The sequence below is a fragment of the Aquarana catesbeiana genome, linkage group LG04, assembly GCF_042186555.1.
Source record: "Aquarana catesbeiana isolate 2022-GZ linkage group LG04, ASM4218655v1, whole genome shotgun sequence".
NCBI lineage: Eukaryota > Metazoa > Chordata > Amphibia > Anura > Ranidae > Aquarana > Aquarana catesbeiana.
In genome coordinates, this window is record NC_133327.1 from 610,779,483 (window position 1) to 610,801,525 (window position 22,043).

The 22,043-nt window shown below is 42.1% G+C and overlaps 1 protein-coding gene across 3 annotated transcripts in view; it reads left to right on the forward strand.

Annotated features, from left to right (window-relative positions):
• TASP1 (taspase 1) overlaps positions 1-22,043 on the forward strand; it is a 354,361-nt gene that overhangs the window by 44,711 nt on the left and 287,607 nt on the right. For all 3 annotated transcript variants that reach the window (XM_073628255.1, XM_073628257.1, XM_073628256.1), the window contains one exon: positions 20,309-20,393. In XM_073628255.1, the coding sequence (XP_073484356.1) occupies positions 20,309-20,393 (85 nt within the window). The remainder of the gene's footprint in view (positions 1-20,308; positions 20,394-22,043) is intronic.

Below are 22,043 nucleotides of genomic sequence, written 5' to 3' on the forward strand. Positions count from 1 at the left end.
GCCGAAACAGAACCCACCCAAGTACTAGGAAGGGCTCCCCCGAAGGGAGACCCCATGGGTTAGGGCAGACAAAGCCAGAAGGCCATGTCCACCCCTTCCCAAGACTTTCAGGGCTGGCCCGAGGACCTGCCTTTACTCGTCACACAGTGAGACAAACGTGTACAAGACATGACAAAACAAAGCTTAGGTTCAATCAAAAAAGAAAATAAATAAAAACAATGACCAGGCCCTCCGACCAGGAATAAAAAATTCCTCTGGTCCTAGCCAAAAGGCCCGGCCCAAGAGGCAGGTGCTAAAAAAGCGTGTTTTATGGTGCAGTGACCGTGGTGCCTCAAATCAAAGTGACTGCCACTCACAGTGATTTTACGGCACCCCTGGACTGCCACTCCAGGGGCACTACTCCATAGGCTTTCAAAAACCAACGCTGGCCACCAGCCCAGACCACAGCAGACCCCACCCCAGGCAGGAGTTCTGGAAACTTGGTGAGAGCCCTTTACCATCAGGCTTCACCGTCGTTCCGTCCCTCCTACCTAATTACATTCGGGAAATACTGGCCGCTCCCCCAGTGGGAGAAAGGGGAGCCAGCGTTCTCTCCCGAATAACTGTCCGGAGCTAGATCTGCCCCAATCCAGGCCAGAAGGCCAGGGTCCCGACCCTCCGGTTCAGACCCCGTGGTTCTCCATCCACATCAGAAGGCTTTCCTTTTGGCTACGAACCGTCCAGGTCACCTTTACTCCAGCAGGTTTTGCATAGCAACCGCCATCCCATCTCTATCTCGCCATAGATCAGGGACGGAAGCAAGCGCCACCTCCTAGAAACTGATAAGAACAGATACTACACTTGATCTTAGCCAAAAGGCCGATACATTCGGATCTTATACTATATAAACATGCGATAAAGCAAACAAAGCAATGGGTTTAATGTCACTTTAACGGCTTCCCGCCTAGCCTATTGTAATATGACTGCTTGGTGGGAGCTCCTTGGATCCAGGACACACCAGATGACAGATTGGTGTACCCAACCAGCTCCAGCATCATGTGACCAATCACACGACAGTTGTACACCATCAATAGCTTTCATTCATAGCGAAGGATGTACTATTGTGCTGATGTCTGTGATTGGTCACAGTGATCACATGGTACAGACAGCCAATCTACCATGCACTGTACCATGTAATAGCTGGCCAATCACAGTTGTCCCAACAGTACATAATGGCTATGAATGGATGCTATGCATAAAAAGGATTGCTTATAACAGTTAACCACATGCCGACCGTTTGACAGTGGCAGAATGGCTCCCCTGCGCAAATCGCCGTAGCTGTACAGTATAGTGTCACTGAGGAGCCGATGCGCATTGGCATCCATGATTGCTCCTGACAGCAGGAATCCATGTTCTGTCAGGGGAGAGGAGACAGATTGTGTGTTCCTTGTATATAGGAACACCGAGTGGTCTTCTCCCCCAGTCAGTCCCATCCCCCCCACAGTTAGAACACATACTGAGGGAACACATTTGACCCCTTGATTGCCCCCTAGTGTTAATCCCTTCCCTGCCAGTGACATTTTATACAGTAATCAGTGTCGGTCTTGCGCAAACCAATCAATATACGCTTATTTCGTTTTTTTTTTTTTTTTTTTCTTTTTTTTTTTACAAAAAATATGTAGAAGAATACATATTGGCCTAAACTGAGGAAAAAATTTGTTTAAAAAAAATAAATAAAAATGTGGGATATTTATTATAGCAAAAAGTAAAACATATTTTTTCAAAATTGTCGCTCTTTTTTTGTTTATAGCGCAAAAAATAAAAACCGCAGAGGTGATCAAATACCACCAAAAAGAAAGCTCTATTTGTGGGAAAAAAAAGGTCATCAATTTTGTTTGCGTACAACGTTGCACGACTGCGCAATTGTCAGTTAAAGTAACGCAGTGCCCTATCCCAAAAAATGGCCCGGTCAGGAAGGGGGTAAATTCTTCCGGGGCTGAAGTGGTTAATCACTGTTATCCGCAATCAGTGTTAAAAAAAGGAAGAAATCCTGTTCACTTTAGTAACACTGCATTGCTCTGTAACAAGAAATAATGCAACAAAAATTGTAAAAAAAAAAAAAAATGAAAAAAGGAAAAAATGCCCAAACCAATTTTCAGCTTTCAGTACTCACATTTTGAATGACAATTACTCAGTCATGCAACACTGTACCCAAACAAAATTTTTATATTTTTTTTCACACAAACAGGGCTTTCTTTTGGTGGTATTTAATAATCACCACTGGGCTTTTTATTTTTTGCGATATAAGTAAAAAAAAGAGCAAACATTTTGAAACAGTTTCTATTATAACATTTTGCAAATTGGTAATTTTTGTCCATAAGTTTGGGCCACAATTTATACTGCTACATATCTTTGGTAAAAATAACCCAAATTGGTGAATATTATTTAGTCCATGTGAAAGTTAGTCTATAAGCTTGGTGCAAATCATTAACAATTGATTACACCTAATGTACTGAGGGCCTATATAATTTCTTGAGGCCCTAAAATGTCAGGACAGAACAAATACCCCCCAAATGACCCCTTTTTGTAAAGTGGACATTCCAAGGTATTTAGTAAGAGAGGCATGGTGAGTTTTTTGAAGTTGTCATTTATTCCCACAATTCTTTTGAAAATTTAAAAATATATATCTTTTTTTTTTTAATTTACACAAAATTGTCATAACAAGTTATTTCTCGTACACAGCATAAGTATACTTCCAATTACACCCCAAAATACATTCTGCTACTCCTGAGTATGGCGATACCACATATGTGGGACTTTTTCACATCCAAAAACCACACAAATCTATCTCGTGCGCTGTGTAGTGTGTCTCTACATGACCGTAATCTCTCTGCTTTGACGCTTATTGGTGGATAATGCACTTCTCGCTGCCCTGCACAGACTGGGGAATCCGAAACCTGGCTGGCACGTTTTGAGAAATTCTGAGGAAGAGGAATTTCTCCAAATGCGTCAGCCAGTCTACGCCTTCACAGAGGTAGTCCCATGTAATGTGGACAGTTTTATGGACTCCTGTGGAGGACCATTATGATATGCTTTTATCAAGTCTATGTTTGCGAGTATGATACCTACCTTCGTATTTAAATAAATATTCTTGCTTGAGGATAATGCGCTAGGTCCACGTGCCTTCTGTTTCTTTTCATGTTCGAGACTTTTTCACAGCCTGGCCACATAGAGAGGCCCGACATGCAGGGAGCACCATCAGGCGTTCTAGGAACATAAATTGCACATCTAATATAATTCCTACCTATCACACTTTTGAAGGTCCTGGAGCACCAGGACAGTGGAATTACCCACAAAATTACCCCATTTAGGAAAGCAAACACCCCAACGTATAGTCTATGTGGCATAATGAGTCTTTTGAACATGTCATTTTTTTTTCCAATAGTTTTTGGAAAACGTGGAAAGAAAATGAAAACATATTTCTTTATCGTATATCACGGGACACAGAGCACCATAGTAATAACTATATGGGTTATAGGCCACCTTTAGGTGAATGGACACTGGCATAACCAAAAAGGAAACAGGAAGTGCCCCTCCCTATATAACCCCTCCCATACCGGGAGTATCTCAGTTTTTTCGCCAGTGTCTAAAGTGTTGGTGTCGGTTAAGAAAGCAATCCCTGATGGGATCAAGGGGCTGTACAAACGGATCTATCTAAAGTGCTTGAAAGCCAAGTGGATGGTACCTGGGCCTCGTGGCGGAAGAAACAAGGTTTTTGCCTGTAATGCTTCTCTTTTAAGAGCTGGACCCTGGGACCCGGCACCTTGGTCATGTTAATACAGCCAAAGAGTTTTCCGGCAGTGGTGCTGCACAGGTCCAAGGGAGTGGACCTGTGAAAGGGGAGCCGGTCCTTGAAGGTCTGGCATGATACGACCCGTCGTGATGGGTGAAGGCTGGATCTGTCTGTGATAATTTCCAGCAGTCCTGCGGCAGGGATCAGGTAAGTCAGAAAGACCGGGAATGTGTATATGTATGATTCACTTGATCTTTCTGATATGAGTATATGTTGCCTTGCGTGTGTTTTGCCACTAGAGGGTGTAAAAGCTACATACTTGGCTTCCAACATTCCATGCATCCCCTGTGATGTGCTCAAGTGTCAGCAAAGGCTTCTGCGGCAACACTGCTATATCTCCTGCTCTGTCAGCCATCAGCAGGGGTTTTGGGGGACCATCCATCCATCTCAGGTGGTCAGGTTTCCCCCTCCTGAGAACCCCCCCCCGCCCCCCTCGATCTGTCCTTACACAGGACCGGCTATCCCGTGCACGGCGGGAAAGGGATCTTTAAAAAAAAAAGTCTGCAGGGGGGGGCATGGCTTAGACGCCGCCGGCGTGTATGTGGAGCGACGTGCTTGTGAGACACGGCACAGGTGCAAGGCTCACTGCTCAAAAGCTTTACACTCTGAGAATGTCTGGTTGGCTGATGGAGGGACACAGAGCACACAAGGGTATGTAAGCTGTATGGGTGTGTGGATACTGGCATTCCAAGGGACACGTTTACTCAGTATTGAGTCTGAGCATTTATAGCAGCATATTGTGTAATTGCTAGACTAAAGCTTGGCAGTAGATGCACTTTGTTTAGTACCTCTGCTTTTTTGTGCTTAGGACTATATCTTCCCGCAAGGGGGGTAATTCAACAGGGGAGAACGCAAAGCCATGTGGACAGAGCCTGACGCTCTTAGTCGCACGCCCGCAGTCCCATCCTCCCCTGAAAGACCTGCAGCATCTGGCTAATCTGAGCCATCTTGCACAGGCATGGTGGCTACCCCCAACACTCCAGCCCCTGCATACGTCACTAAGGATGATTTGGCTTTCGCTATGGCTGGTTTGGAGGTAAAAATAGGTAATTTGCTCACGTCCTCCTCCCAGGAGGTGAGAAAACGCGGCAGGTCCCCTTCTGCCATTGACCCTCCAACATTGGAACAACAATGGCCAGATGATACTGGGGTACCTTTTGAGGGAAGGAAATTCAGGTGACTCCTTTTCTGAGGATTCAGCATCTGAAGAACCTTTCTCAAACATCGCAATCTCAGAAATTGCTAATTCAATCCCTTACGGACTTGGTCCGCTCTGGATATAAGTTGCCTCCCGCAGAGGTGGATGAGGTTTCCTTCTCCTCCTTGGGTTCACTAAAACCCCCACAGGGTTCTCTGCTTTCCCTATGCACCCGTTACTGGAGCAACTGATTTATGGTGATAGGGATCACCCAGATAAGCCATTTTCTCCTCCTAAGAAATTTTCATTTCTCTACCCTATGGTTTGGAGGTAAAAATAGGTAATTTGCTCGAGTCCTCCTCCCAGGAGGTGAGAAAACGCGGCAGGTCCCCTTCTACCATTGACCCTCCAACATTGGAACAACAATGGCCAGATGATACTGGGGTACCTTTTTGAGGGAAGGAAATTCAGGTGACTTCTTTTCTGAGGATTCAGCATCTGAAGAACCTTTCTCAAACATCGCAGTCTCAAAATTGCTAATTCAATCCCTTATGGACTTGGTCCGCTCTGGATATAAGTTGCCTCCCGCAGAGGTGGATGAGCTTTCCTTCTCCTCCTTGGGTTCGCTAAAACCCCACAGGGTTCTCTGCTTTCCCTATGCACCCGCTACTGGAGCAACTGATTTATGCTGATAGGAATCACCCAGATAAGCCATTTTCTCCTCCTAAGAAATTTTCATTTCTCTACCCTATGGAGAAAAAGTTCTCAAAGAGATGGGATTTGCCAGCAGTAGATGCTGCTATCTCCTCTGTGAACAGGAGTTTAACTTGTCCAGTGGACAACACACAAGTATTTAGAGATCCAGCTGAAAAGATGTTGGGATCTCTACTAAAAGCCTCATTTGCTGTAGCTGGTGCGGTGGTACAGCCTGCAGTGGCAGCAATAGGCATTTGTCAATCCCTTCGGGATGAATTCAAGCAGGCTATTAAGAGGGTCCCTGCTCAAGCTGAAGAGGCCCAAAGTTTAACTGAACTACCTAGGGCCCTATACTTTGCAGTGGACGCTATCAAGGATTCTATCCATCAGGCGTCTCGCCTTGCTCTTATGTTGATACATATGCGCAGGACTCTGTGGCTAAAGAGATGGTCAGCTGAGTTACCATGCAAGAAGCTCTTGGCTGGGTTCCCCTTTCATGGAGAAAGATTGTTTGGGGAAGATTTGGATAAGTATATCCAAAAGATTTCTGGGGATAAGACTACCCTTCTGCCGGTAAGCAGAAGTCCACAAAACAGTCGTAGGGTTTCTTTGTGAAGACTGCAGTGGTCTTCAGAAACTTGGCTAGAGGAAATCCAAAACAAGTGGGTCCTCTTTGTGGTAGCCCTAGGCTACTAACTAGAGTTTCAAGAGTTTCACCATCGCGTTTTCTAAGATCAAACGTTCCCAAGGACCCAGTAAAGAAAAAGTATTTATTTCTGGCACTGGACCGATTGTCTCAGGGAGTAATAATAGAGGTTCCCTCAGAAGAGAGGGACATGGGGTTTTATTCAAGTCTCTTTATGGTACCAAGACCAAATGGTGATGTCAGACCCATTCTAGATCTCAGGATTCTAAATCACTTCCTAAACATTCGCTCCTTTCGAATGGAGTCAATTCGGTCAGTTGTTTCCACCCTACGGGGAGGAGAGGTTTTAGCATCCATGGATATCAAGGATGCATATCTACGTGTGCCAATATTTGCCGCTCACCAGAAGTTTCTGCGGTTTGCGGTAGAGCAGCCCCCCTTTCAGTTCGTGGCCTTGCCTTTCGGGTTAGCCACCGCTCCCCCACTGTTTACAAAGGTGTTAGCCCCAGTACTAGCAAGACTAAGGGGCCAGGGTATTGTAATAATAGCATACCTAGACGACCTGCTACTGGTAGATCAGTCAATAGCACGGTTAAACCATGGGGTGTCCAGAACGGTCAGTTATCTGAGACACCTGGGTTGGATCCTCAACCTAGAGAAATCATCCTTACAGCCGGTAAAGAGGCTGCAGTATTTGGGCCTGGTCATAGACAGCCCAGGCGTTCCATGTTGTAATGCTAGCACTCTGGACATTGAATCCAGTGATCCGAGTTCAGATCTCAGTGGGACCTTCTTTGGAGGCTCAGCATAGATTTCTAAAAAGACCCAGGAAGGGGTGTTTTTGCCACAAAGGTCAACGCTCTAAGAGAGATGGTCAAGGCAAAGAAGGGTCCTTCCATTCCTTTGCATGAGATTACTAGGGAAGATGGTAGCTTCCTTTTGAAGCAGTTCCCTATACCCAGTTCCATTCAAGACCGTTACAACACAGTATTCTGTCTGCTTGGTACAAACAGATCCAAGCCTTGGATTATCCAACGAATCTGGCTCCAAAAGTACGCCAGAGTCTCAACTAGTGGTTGATAACCAGGAATTTACAGAAGGGAAAATCCTTAATTCCAGTTTCCTGGAAAATAGTAACTACGGATGCCAGCCTATGGGGTTGGGGAGCAGTTCTAGAAAGAGACCACTATTCAAGGAAGTGGTCAGAGTCCGAGAAGACCTTGGCCATCAATATCCTAGAGATTTGGGCAGTACATCTGGCTCTAATAGTCTGGACGTTCAGGTTGCGGAATGCTCCTGTCAGGATGCAATCCGACAATGCCACAGCAGTGGCCTATATCAATCACCAAGGAAACACCAGAAGCCACGCAGCCCAAAGGGAGGTGGACCATATTCTGACTTGGGCAGAGAAAGATGTTCCTTGCCTATCTGCAGTTTACATTCTAGAAGTGGAAAATTGGCAGGCAGATTTATTGAGCCGTCAACAGTTGTTGCCGGGAGAATGGTCTTTACATCCTAAGGTATTTTTGGCCATATGCCAAAGATTGGTTACGCCGGAGGTAGATCTATTGGCCTCCATGTTCAACAAGAAGTTGGACAACTTTGTGGCGAGAACAAAGGATCCACTGGCAATCGGAATAGATGCGTTAGAGACCCCGAGGAGTCATGTTTTCACTGATTTATGCATTTCCCTCCAGTTCAGCTGCTACCGCGGCTGCTTCACAGGATCAGGGAAGAAGGGAAGCCGGTAATCTTAGTTGCCCCGGCATGGCCCAGAAGACCCTGGTATGCAGGGATCTTGAGAATGGCAGTAGGAGAATCTTGGACTCTTCCACCTCGTCCGGACCTGCTGTCCCAGGGATCGGTATTCCATCCTGCCTTACAAACACTAATTTTAATGGAGTGGCTATTGAAGCCCACATTCCGAAGAATCGGGGGCTTTCAGGTTCAGTAGTAACTACCCTGATTAATGCCAGAAAGCCGGCATCCAGGACCATTTATTATAGGGTCTGGAGGTTTTATATCACCTGGTGTTAAACCAAGGGTTGGCATCCTCGTAAGTATGTCATAGGAAGTATTCTGGCATTTCTACAATTAGGAGTAGAAATGAAGGTGGCCTTGAGTATAATCAAGGGTTATATTACGGCCATGGCAGTGTTTTTCCAAAGGCCGCTTGCTTTGCATTCTTTAGTCCGGGCATTCATACAAGGGGTAACACAGATAACTCTGCCAGTTAGAACACCCTTGTGCCCATGGGATTTGAACCTGGTTTTTGTCGGTGTTACAAAGACAACCCTTTGAACCTATACGGAATATTCCTTTGATCCTTTTTTACAAGGAAATTGGTATTCCTAGTTGCGATAACCTCTGCAAGAAGAGTAGCAGAAGTGGCTGCTTTCTCCTGTATATAGCCATACTTAATCATTTACAAGGGTAGGTGGTGCTACGTCGCACCCAACCTTTTTGCCAAAGGTAGTGTCTGGTTTTCAGCTAAATCAAGATGTTTCCTTACCTTCCTTTTTCCCAGAACCTCGTTCTGTAGAAGAAAGTTTATTACATTCTCTCGATGTAGTGAGAGCAATTAAAGCCTATCTGAAAGCGACTGCTCAGATGCGGAAAACTGATGTTTTGTTTGTGTTGCCGGAAGGCCCTAGAAAGGGTCAGGCAGCATCAAAATCTACTATTGCTAAGTGGATTTGTCAGGTGATTAGTCGGGCCTATGGCCTGAAAAGAAAGGTTCCTCCCTTTCAGATTAACGCATACTCTACCAGGGCAGTCAGTGCTTCATTGGCAGTGCATCCCCAAGCCTCTGTGGCTCAGGTTTGCAAGGCATCTACTTGGTCGTCAGTTCATACATTCACAAGATTTTATCAAATGGATGTAAGGTGGCAGGAGGACACTGCCTTCGGGCGCAGTGTGCTGCAGGCAGCAGTATAGGGTCCTCATGCCTGGCGGCGGCAGTTTTGCTTTGTGTCTCCCTCCCCTCAGGTGGCATTGCTTTGGGACATCCCATATAGTTATTACTATGGTGCTCTGTGTCCCATGATGTACTCCAAGAAAAGGATTTTGCAGGTAAGCTGTTATAAAAATCCTATTTTTTTTTTTTTTTTTATACAAAGTTGTCAATTTATAAGATTTTTCTAACACATACAGATAACACATGCAGGGAGCACTATCAAGGTGTTCTAGGAGCATAAATGACACATCTCATTTCCTGATGACCTATCACACTTTTGAAGGTCCTCCAGGACAATGGAAACACCCACAAAATGACCCAATTTTGAAAAGCAAACACCCCAGCGTATATTCTTTGAGGTATGGGCTGCAGATAGGTCTACCCGGAGGGAGGAGAAGTTCCTGCCGGCGTCCTTTATCTATATACACTGGTAGGGAAGTGGTTAAAGAAAAAATATTTTTTTTTACATACTGTCACCAGTCAGTATCCCTGATCACCACTACACTAGTCACATGATGATGCTGTATTGTTCTAGTGACAGTATGTAAAGTATGTAAAAAAAAATTCCAAAATATTACAAAAAATGACAACTTAAAAAAATTCTCCTCGCCTCTTACCTCAGACTGTTTCCTTTCAAAAAGGGATACTTTGAGAGTATTTGTACAGTCCTGGCATTTTAAGGCCTCAAGAAATTAGGCATTCAGTATTGATCAGTTTTCTTATATATGTATATATATATATATATGTACCATCGTTTGTAGACTCTATGGCTTTAACGCAGACTAAATCATTTACACTCATTTATGTTATTTTTACCAATGAAATGTAGAAGTATAAATTTTGGCTTAAATTTAGGAAGAAAAATTGCTTATTTTCATTTTTTTTTTTTTTTTTTTTTAGCAAAAAGTAAAAAACCTTGTGGCGAATAAATACTGGTTAAAGAAGGCTCTAGCTGTCTCAAAAAACTAAAAAATAAAAATTTGGGTACAGTGTTGCATGAGTATTTGTCATTCAGAGTGTGACAGCGCTGAATGCTGAAAATTGGCCTGGGCAGGTTTTTTTTTAATTGGGCTTTGGAAGGTATGTAAATGACCTACACTTATAGCAAGGGCATTATTCAACTTTAGTCAGAGTAACAGTTTTTAACCTACAGATGCCCTTTATCTGCATAGACAGTTTTTTGGGTAAAAGTGAACTAACCCTTTAAAGCATGCTGATGCCATCGGGTTCCCACTGTCTGAAGATGTCCCGCTATTGGATAACGGAACAGAGTCTGACCTTGATGTCGTCATTACGCTGTGCAAGCTGGAGGAGTGTGTTCTGTTAGCGGTGTCTCTGCTTTGTCTGTGATGTCTTGTCTATATTCCCATTGCACACATTTCTGGATTAGGGGCTCCTCGGTAGTGGGTGCTGCAGCGATCACGAGCTGGACTCTGGCTATATTACTGATAAATACACGTTTGCCAGCACACCATGGATCTTGCATTGCAGTCCAAAACTTTTATTGCAGAAAGATCACATCACAACAGAATAAGTGCACCCATGAGAAAAAGGAAGGTGGGACTTTGAATGAGGCTATTGATTTGTGGGGGTGAAATAATTTGAAAGTATATTTAATTGGCATATTGAGTCTGACAATACATAGCAATGATGCACATAGTAGAAAAGGTTTAATATGTATATACACACATACATGGTGTAGACCTCCATAAATACTTTACATATACATATCAAATGGATGGCATATGAAATTGACAAGTGATTTAATATGGATAAAATGAATTCTTGCAAATTCATATATGTACACATCATCTAAATGGCACTATGTAGTGTAATCAATGGTAAGAAAAATAGTATGATCATTTGGTTATAGATGATGAGTCTAAGTAGGTTCCTATCAGTCAGTATGAGAATGCATCCTAAAAGCTAGACGCGTTTCGTGGATAATACCTCCTTTCAGAGGCAGATGCATGCAACTCTATAAAAAACAACAAAACATGAGTAGACCAGTATGATCAAACGTTATAGACCTTAACGGGAGGGATGTGTACAAGAGAAAAGGGAGAGAGTTACTCATCCCTTTAATTACTTACATCGTAATAAGTCTGGAAAATGGGGGACGAGGAATCGGAGGCTGTCCAAATTGTCTGTGCTGGGAGCTTTGGAAGGGGCCCGCAGCAGAGGGACTGGGTGGACAAAACATCATCCCCAATAGAATAAGTGCAACGTTTCATAGTTACGCAGGACCGCATTGTCGGCATGTGATGTGATTTTTCTGCAATAAAAGTTTTGAACTGCAATTCAAGATTCATGATGTGCTGGCGAACATGTGTATTTGTCCTGTGATGTGACTGGACAGATTACATGTATATATGTGCTATTTCTGCAAAAGCTTTGCAAGTGTTTCTAATTTTTATTTTATGCAATAACACCGTTCAGTGAGCACTATGAGATTTTTTTTTTTTACATATATATGGGTCTGATAATGTGGAGGTGATTGGTGTGGAGCAGAGCACTGTTATGCCCCGTACACACGGCCGGACTTTGTTCGGACATTCCGACAACGAAATCCTAGGATTTTTTTCCGACAGATGTTGGCTCAAACTTGTCTTGCATACACACGATCACACAAAGTTGTTGGAAAATCCGATCGTTCTAAATGCGGTGACGTAAAACACGTACGTTGGGACTATAAACGGGGCAGTGGCCAATAGCTTTCATCTCTTTATTTATTCTGAGCATGCGTGGCACTTTGTCCGTTGGATTTGTGTACACACGATCGGAATTTCCGACAACGGATTTTGTTGTCGGAAAATTTTATATCCTGCTCTCAAACTTTGTGTGTCGGAAAATCAGATGGAAAATGTGTGATGGAGCCTACACACGGTCAGAATTTCCGACAACAAGGTCCTATCACACGTTTTCCATGGGAAAATCCGACCGTGTGTACAGGGCATAAGAGCTGGATTGCGGTAAAGGAGACCTGATTATCAGTTTACTGCCATCTGGGGATTCATGCCAGATCGACCTCAGGGTTTTATAGAGGTCAATTTTTAAAGGTGAGCAATTTGGAGTTGCACTGGGTGAAGAGTAAGCAGACTGATTATTGGATTGGGACTTATTCACTATTCTTTGATATTTCATCATAGTGCGTCGTGTTTTTTGGGAATAGAATTCAGTAGGTATGACATCCACCCCCAGGGTTTTACCCACCTGTAATTTATATATTATCCCCTGTACCTGTCAGAAACCATGAATCAGAATAAGACAGAAGTACAGTTAAATCACACTTGTTTAATAATAATAATAATAAAAAGGTAAACAGAGTAAACGTAGTCAAAACATAACCAGAGTTCAGGAACCGGAACGGTAAGTCAGACAAGCCAAAATACCCGCGGGAGCCGCCAGTAATGGCACGTCAGCTGAAGCAACGGCATGAACGAGCCGTTGCTTCAGTGCGCATGTGGCAATGATGTCGACACATGCTAATACAGGGGATATCTCCTAAACAGTGCAGGTTTAGGAGATATCCAGGGTAGCTACAGGTAAGCATTATTATAGGCTTACCTGTAGTAAAAAGTGGATTTTAAGGGTTTACAACCACTTTAACTAAAGGCTCTTTTAGTAACCTGCAAATCTACGGTTGATGTAAATAGGGTGTATTACAAGGGTACCTGTAGAGTCTTGAATCTGCAGTATGTGTGTGAATGTGATTTGTCCTCTAGCTGTCTGTGCTAACAGTTTCCTGTTCTTATCGCCGTGTTCAAAAACCTACTAGGTAGCATGTAATATGCACTTTTTAGCCCACTGGACCCTCCACAGCGCCAATTGGTCTGTCATTGGACGTGATAGGCCACATGATCCGGGCTTTCCAAACATGCTGCCCCATCTCCTCATCCAAGGTCAGTGGGGGATGCAGCTATTTCCCTCTTTGCTACAGTGGGGATCGAAAGTTTGGGCACCCCAGGTAAAAATGTGTATTAATGTGCATAACGAAGCCAAGGAAAGATGGAAAAATCTCCAAATGGCATCAAATTACAGATTAGACATTCTTATAATATGTCAAAAAAGTTAAATTTTATTTCCATCATTTACACTTTCAAAATTACAGAAAACAAAAAATAGTGTCTGCAAAAGTTTGGGCACCCTGCAGAGTTAATATCTTGTACTGCCCCCTTTGGCAAGTATCACAGCTTGTAAACGCTTTTTGTAGCCAGCCAAGGGTCTTTCAATTCTTGTTTGAGGTATCTTTGCCCATTCTTTCTTACAAAAGTCTTCCAGTTCTTTGAGATTTCTGGGCTGTCTGTCACGCACTGCTCTTTTAAGGTCTATCCATAGATTTTCAATAATGTTGAGGTCAGGAGATTGTGACGGCCATGGCAAAACCTTCAGTTTACGCCTCTTGATGTAATCCCCCATGGATTTTGAGGTGTGTTTAGGATCATTATCCATTTGTAGAAGCCATCCTCTCTTTAACTTCAGCTTTTTCACAGATGGCATCAAGTTACCATCCAAAATTTGCTGAAATTTTATTGAATCCATTTTTCCTTCTACTCGTAAAATGTTCCCTGTGCCACTGGCTGCAATACAACCCCAAAGCATGATTGATCCACCCCATGCTTAACAGTTGGACAGAGGTTCTTTTCATTAAATTCTGTGCCCTTTCTTCTCCAAACGTACATTTGCTCATTCCAGCCAAAAAGTTCTATTTTAACCTCAGTCCACAAAACTTGTTTCTAAAATGCCTCAGGCTTTTCTATATGTTCATTTGCAAAGTTCAAACGCTGATTTTTGTGGTGAGGACGTAGAAGAGGTTTTCTTCTGATGACTCTTCCATGAAGACCATATTTGTACAAGTATTTATTTATAGTGGAATAGTGTACCACAACTCCAGTGTATGCCAGATCTTTCTGAAGGGATCGTGCAGTCAAACGTGGGTTTTGAATTGCTTTTCTCACAATCCTGCGAGCTGTTCTGTCTGATATTTTTCTTGGTCTTCCAGATCTTGCTTTAACTTCCACTGTTCCTGATGACTGCCATTTCTTAATTACATTCCGAACAGAGGATATTGACATCTGAAAACGCTTTGCTATCTTCTTATAGCCTTCTCCAGCTTTGTGAGCGTCAACTATTTTCAGATTTCTAGACAACTGCTTAGAAGAACCCATGGTGCTGATTGTTGGGGCAAGGTCAGATGAGTCTGGCCATTTAAAACCTTTGAGATTGACATCACCTGGTTCTCCCAGACGATGATTGAGAACAATCCATGACCCTGGCAGGTCTCAGCTTTGCAAAGAGGGCAGTGCATGCTATAAATTCTGCAGGGTGCCCAAACTTTTGCAGACGCAATTTTTTTGTTTTCTGTAATTTTGAAAGTGTAAATGATGGAAATAAAATCTAACTTTTTTGACATATTATAAGAATGTCTAATTTGTAATTTTGATGCCATTTGGAGATTTTTTTCCATCTTTCCTTGGCTTCGTTATGCACATTAATACACATTTTTACCTGGGGTGCCCAAACTTTCGATCCCCACTATATATATTGAAGACATACTCACCTTTGATCCATGCCTTTAAAAGCATCTCAGATAACCTGGGAGTCTGCTGAATCCTTGTTGGCAATTCGGTATTTACAGATCAGCCTTTTCAATTGATACAGCTAAATGTTAATCTGTGATCCAGTACCTACATAACCTCCCTAGTCTTCTCCCTAAGGCTTGGGAAATGTGCAATTAAATAAATATAGACACATGATCAGAAATGCCTCTAGCTGAATGACATATGAACAATCCTTTTGCTCGGGGTAAAAGTTCCTCTAAATATGTGTCAGTTCATAAACAGTTGTCAATTGTAATAACTCTTAAAGTAGATTACAGTCTTTCCATCTCTGAGCAAGGGCTTATATTAAAGTTGCCCAGAAGAAGGATATGTTCAGTACTAACACAGTAATACAGTGTATTACAAATTAAACCCCAAAACACCATGCTTATGAAGTACAGTGATACAAATAATCCACAAATTATTTAAAATAAAAATAGCTAAATGGTGAATCCTCCCCAAATAAAATCACTCACTGCTGCTACTTTAAAATTTATACAAATCACATATCCCACATTCACATCAGTTGAATATGAAGTAGCGCTGTGATAAATCAATAAAGTACATATAAATTCATCAAAAATGTCCTTAAAGTGTTACTAAAACCACAACCGTAAAATCTGTCTGCATGCTTGTTATGCTCACTGTGGAACTTAAGGGGTTAATCCTCTGCATTGTGTAAAAAGGCTCCTGTATGCATAGATCCTTCCCTCCTGCAATGTCTATCTGGGGAAAGCCAGCTAACACACAGGCAATAGCCAACCTGCACATGCTCAGTTGTGTCTTTTATGCTGGAGAGAACATTTACTTGTTCTTGCTCTCAGAGATAGCCAGGTCACATGATATTGGCATCACATATGTAAGCATGTATACAGGCTGCAGTGCAAATCTCCACCTACCTGAACTCTCAGCACTGGAGAAACTCTGAAATTTATTATTGACTGTGATATACAGATCAGCCAAAAAGGTATATAGTGAAAATATTTTAATGTAAAAAGATTTATAAGCTGTGGGCACTGTGGGGGGCAGATGAACTATTTTCATATTACTGGGTTTAGTAACACTTTTTAAAGTGTTATCATCCAGTGACAAAGTCCAAAGAATACCACACCAGTATTGCGATTCACTTTCACAGAAATCCGCCAATGTTCCTCTGTGACACCAGTAATGTCACAGATCCGCTCTCGGGCACTCCATAACACTCATCAGATATTATTGCCTCTTGAAAGAATGATTGGCAAATAGGCTTGTTGTAAAAAATACTGTGGCTTTCCAGTAGTAAGATTCACTCCATCTCTTAATAGCTCAGAGTGACCATGTAAAAAAAGATTGCTCCAAATAGCATAATCCTGTATCAATTCAAACATTTATTTCCATACTAAATCCTACTAAACTTACAAGGGAAATATAAAATGCGTTTACATGATTTCCCATATAAACCAGTGCATCATCAGCCTCCCTCTGGTCTCCTGCTGAATGATCAGTGTCTCACCTGGTCCTCGTGTTATGATTTCTGCTGCGTCACTTGCGGTTCCTGTGCGGTGCACCCTTGAGGCTTTTTGTCTATCGACTTCTTCAAAGGGGATAGCCGCATGGCAAACAGCACCTCCTTATATACCCACCCATCCTAGGAACTTAACGCTCCTAACCTTCTCAAGCTGCGGATCAGTTTTCCGCTCCCCCCTCAGTGGGCAAATATAGAAAAAAATATCTCATACACATTAATTCCAATGAAACTAATATTGCCTCTTATTCTCCTAATTCCTAAATTATTTGTAAACTACTACATCTGCATCACAATAATATATCTTAAATATACTAAATATTATTCTGATCTAATATACCAAAAAAATGGTTATCCAAAATATTAAAATAACATTGAAACTATAAATATCTATAATCCAATATTTTATGCTGCAATCATAATAAACCTACAAATAAATACATTATATATATATATATATATATATATATATATATATATATATATATATATATATATATATATATTATAATATAAAAATATTCAAAATACATATATATCTATATATGCACAAGATAAGATTAATGGACAAAATTAATTAATAAAATAACATTAAAAAATAAAAAAATGCTGAATAGACTCATAACCTTCATCCCATAACATTATTAATAAATACACCTTTATTCCTATCTGAATGCCAAAATGATTGAAAATTACTATTACATTCCAAAAAGGATCATTAATATTCATACATCACATATAAAACAATTTATATCAGTCTGCACATTTAAAGGAGTTGTAAAGGATAGAATGTTTTTTAGCTTAACACATTCTATGCATTAAGCTAAAAAGCCTTCTGTGTGCAGCAGCTGCCCTAGCACCCCCTAATACTTACTTGCGCCCCATCTCTGTCCAGCGACGTCTACAAATGTCTCGGCAGTCCGTGACTCTCCCTCCTAATTGGCTGAGACTCAGCAGCGGCGCCATTGGCTCCCGCTGCTGTCCATCAAAGTCAGTCAGCCAATCAGGGGAGAGAGAGGCAAGCCGGGCCACAGCTCCATGTCTGAATTGACACACAGAGCTGTGACTCGGCTCAGGTGGCCCCATAGCTGCTTGCTGTGGGGGCACTCGACAGAAGGGAGGGAAAGCAGCAACAAAGAGGGACCCGAGAAGAGGAGGATCTGGGCTGCTCTGTGCAAAACCATTGCACAGAGCAGGTAAGTATAACGTGTTTGTTATTTTTAGTGAAAAAAAATGAGACTTTACAATCACTTTAATACACTTGGATTACGAATTTTCAGATGGCAAGTCCATTTAGTTTCTCTTCTGGAGAGTTCCCTAACCATATTTGACCCCATCCAAGAGGGGTAAATTCTATCTATTCCCCAGAATTGTAAATCGGAAGGATCTTGTTTGTGTGCTTGATGGAAGTGAAATGAAACGTTATGCTGCTTAAAACTATTCATAACGTTCTGTATATGTTCAGCTATACATTTCCTCCATCTCCTTTTAAAGTGATACTAAAGTCTTATTTAAAAAAAAAAAAAATGAACATGTCATACCTGCTCTGGTGTAGTGGTTTTACACAGAGCAGCCCAGATCTTCCTCTTCTCATGTCCCTCTTCAGTGCTTCTGGCTCCTCCCTCCTGTTGAGTGCCCCCACAGCAAGCAGCTTGCTATGTGGGCACCGGAGCCAAGCTGCAGCTCCCTGTGTCCATTCAGACACAGAGCCGCAGCCTGGCCCCACCCCCTCTCGCTCCTCATTGGCTCACTGAATTTGACAGCAGCGGGAGCCAATGGCGCCTCATTGCTGTCTCAGCCAGTGATTAGGGGAGTCCTGTACAACTGAGTCTCTCATGCAACATCGCTGGATGTAGATGGTAAGTATTAGGGGGCTGCTGTACACAGAAGGTTTGTTATCTTAATGCATAGAATGCATTAAGATGAAAAAACCTTCTGCCTTTACAACCACTTTAAAGCGGAGTTCCAGGCTTTTTTTTTTTTATTAAAAGTCAGCAGCTACAAAAAGTTTAGCTGCTGACTTTTAGTAAACAGACACTTACCTGTTCCACGGTTCAGCGATGCGGCCGCACGGAGCCCCGCTCCTCTCCCTCTCCCCGGCGCATCCATTGGAACTGTGGGCACCCGGCCGAGACAGCTTGCGGCTTCACGTCCGGGCGTGCACTGTGCATCCACGAGTCTCACTGCGCTCTCCCAGTGGACAGGCAACCTTCTTGGACCTCTCACGTGTCCCAGAAGATTGGCGAGAAGGAGGGACCGCCTAGGGTAGAGGAGGAGTTGCCTATGCGGTCCGTGGGCGGAAGGAGGAAGTGGGACAGCAAGTCCCTCTCTAAAGTAGTCACCCACTCCCTCCACAAATAAATTACATGCCAAATGTGGCATGTAAGGGGGGGGTGCTTAAAACGGAAGTTCCACTTTTGGGTTGGAAGTCCATGGCTTAAGACACTGAATTTGTACTGATGGATTCCTCTATAATTCCAAAAACTGTGTTTATGACCCAGCAGATTTATTTCACCAGATATCCAGGATGGGCCTTCTTTCAGTACTCATAAGGAGGACCATTTGTCTTAATAGTTAGTTTGCAGAGTTTCCTTACAAGCTGTGTCTCGTGTGGTTGCTTTTTGAAGAGGGGCACCTTCTCTGAAAATCCTTAGATACTTATATCAAGGTGTTCAGTGGGGGTAAAGTACTCTCTTGCCTCAAAAGAAGAATGCAAAAAGATCCTGCTAGTCAGTCTTTAACCCCAGTGATAAAAAAAGAGCTTCTAGCATTTCTCTAAGGTTTCGGGGTCCAAATCCAATCCTGGAATGCAGTTCGGCTGCATAAACCAGGCTTCCAAATGAACAAATCCTCCTCTCAGTAAGAAGGTGCCCCCACACAAAGAGAGGCGGATCTTCATGTTGCTTCCTAACTCAACGGGTCAAAACCTTCGTTCTAGAACAGGAAAGATTCCAGGGTTTCTACTCAATACTGTTCACTGTTCCCAAAGCAACAGGAGACATTTGATTTGTATTGGCTCTACACGGTTCAAAAATTCTGTATGGATGGAATTTATTATTATTGTTTCCTGCAAGAGCCTGGAAAGCATTGCACTCGTGATCAGTAGATCACAGGTGACATGTGGGCTCCTGTAGACATGACCTTCGGCTTTCTGCCCATCCCTCCATATAGGCTTTCTTTTTGAAAGCTACAGGACATGTCAGTGGACTACAAGAGCTCTCATCAGCACCCACACAGCACATTCAAACTACAAGTCTGTCTGCTGCGGTGTAAGAGTGTACTTGTAGTTTATTCAGTCACAGGAATCTGTGAATGAATGACGTGGCTGTGGGTACTGGGTGCGGGAAGAACCCCTGCCCGCTGTCACAGGAAGGGGGGTGATCGGGGGGAGAGGGGGCAGGAGCTAAATCATGTTACATATTCCACAAAAGATACAAGTGGAATATGTAGTGTGTTCCAAACGTGAGCTATACCTTTTAAAGTTACAAAATATAACCACCCTTTTAGAATATACCCACCCTGCTGAACAATGTTTAGTTAACTCAAGTTCTGAGAAACCGTGTTTGCAATAGTTGGATGCAGACATTCACTTCAGAAGGATGCCTTTTTTTAAATTGTGAACATGTTAGTGAATTGTAATGTTACAAAAGTTCATAAAATCTGTAAGCTATAGATGTGACGTGAATGGAAAGCAGATGGAAACAAAATTGAAAATAATCCCTCTCTCTTTCTTTACATTCAGTTGTTGAGCTGGTTGATTAAGGTTTATCTGGCATTGTGAACCCTTTTATACATTTTATCAGAATGACAAATGTTGGGATAGCTGATGCTTCAGGCGTTTTTAAGTGTGAAATATTATAAAGTTTCAGATTGTATTGTGATTTTGATATTTAATATTTCCTTTTAATTATGTTGATCTCTTGAATTTTGTTTAAGGTATAAAAAATCCAGTGTTGGCAGCAAACAAGTTACTATTTGAGGGACAGAAAGGAAAACTCTCAGCTGGCAGGATTCCACCTTGGTAATTATATTTCCTAAGAACTCTTCTAGACCTTCTAAGCATTTCAAGTCACCATATAACCACGCTGTAGTAATATTTTATAAAATAAAGAACTTTCCTCTAGTGAAATGCAACATTTTTTAATTGATTTATGTAAATGGTGCTGTCGTCCAGCATGATGTAGTGGAGGCAATTGCTAGAGACAGATTATAAGAGGTTGTTGGATACCTGATTGCTTCTTAGCTGCTCTCCCATGGCAGGGAGGTACAAATGTTAAATGGTTGTAGTTATGGGTTTCTACCCATTCTTATTTGAGCTACTTGAGCTCCATAGCCATTTTTTACATTACAGCTATGGATTTGTAAATTAATCAGTAACTTTCCCTTATGACACAGAGGAGAGGCATTTATTTTATTTATTTTTTTGGATAAACAACGCTTTCTTTTGATTATATTGTTTTCGGTGAGTTGTCAAATTTTCTGAACAAGAAGGCTCCTTTCACATGGGTGGGCTGTCAGTTTTTCGGGCGGACCCGATCGTGCAATCCATTGCTCTCTATGGAGCAGCGGGTGTCAACGAAAATGTGTCCGTTGACACCCGCCGACGTCCGATCCGCTAAAAACAGATGGATGGGGATGGCATGGCCATTGGGTCTAAACGCATATGCGGTCAATTTATATCCGACCTCCCATAAAGGAGATGAGCTCTGTATTTGTGGACATGGACAAGCCATCTACCTTCTCAGCAGGGATCAGTGGACATGTTCTCCACTGAGCAGCCAAAATCTTGGTGGGGTCTTCCCACTGTCAAAGGGGCCTAAATCTTATCCAACCTCTAATGAGCTTTTAGGAAAATTTTGAAGGCACCTCACCCCTTGCTAATAGAAAATGCTAACAACAGCTGAGTGGGGCTTTCAACATGCTACATAAATTACTCAAGACTCCAAAAATATAAAATATGACCCGTTATTTATTAACCATGCTTAAAAGTATGTAGATCTACATTAATTTTCTGTTGCCTAATCAGGGATGCAGCATATACAGTATAATGCATTAAAATGACAATTTCCTCCTGCACTTCCCCTGGTGTCTAAACCCTTATTGTGTACAATATATATGACCAGTAGTCCAGAGGCCTAACTTTCTTCACACAAGTAGAAATCTTCTTTCTATTGCAACAGGTGGAGTAAATTTCTCTAACGTCATATTAAAATCAGAATTGGGGCCAATACATTTACATATGTGTGCTTTTCTTTAATATTAATGCTCCTTATGCTCAGTTTATCAGACTTATATCATAGCTATCTCTATAGCCCACCCAGACTGCTGGCCCTATGAATAGATTACAGTGCACACCAAATGAAGAGAAGAACAGGCCCTCTGGGATAGCTAAATGGTAACTGCAATCTGTGTGCATATGGTACCCAAGAATTACTGTTATAGTCCTGCAAAATCAAATACAATTTTTACCTCTCTCCTACTACCAACACCTTTTATTTGTCAAAGAAAATACATTTTACCTAATATATCATATTTAGATTCCTTCATATTATTTAATTATCATGTGTGCTGTAAATATTTAACGTCTTGCTGTCATTTGGGAATAAATGGGTATCCCTCCTGCTCTCCATTACTCTAGTGAAAAATATTTTCAAATGGTAATTATCAGAAT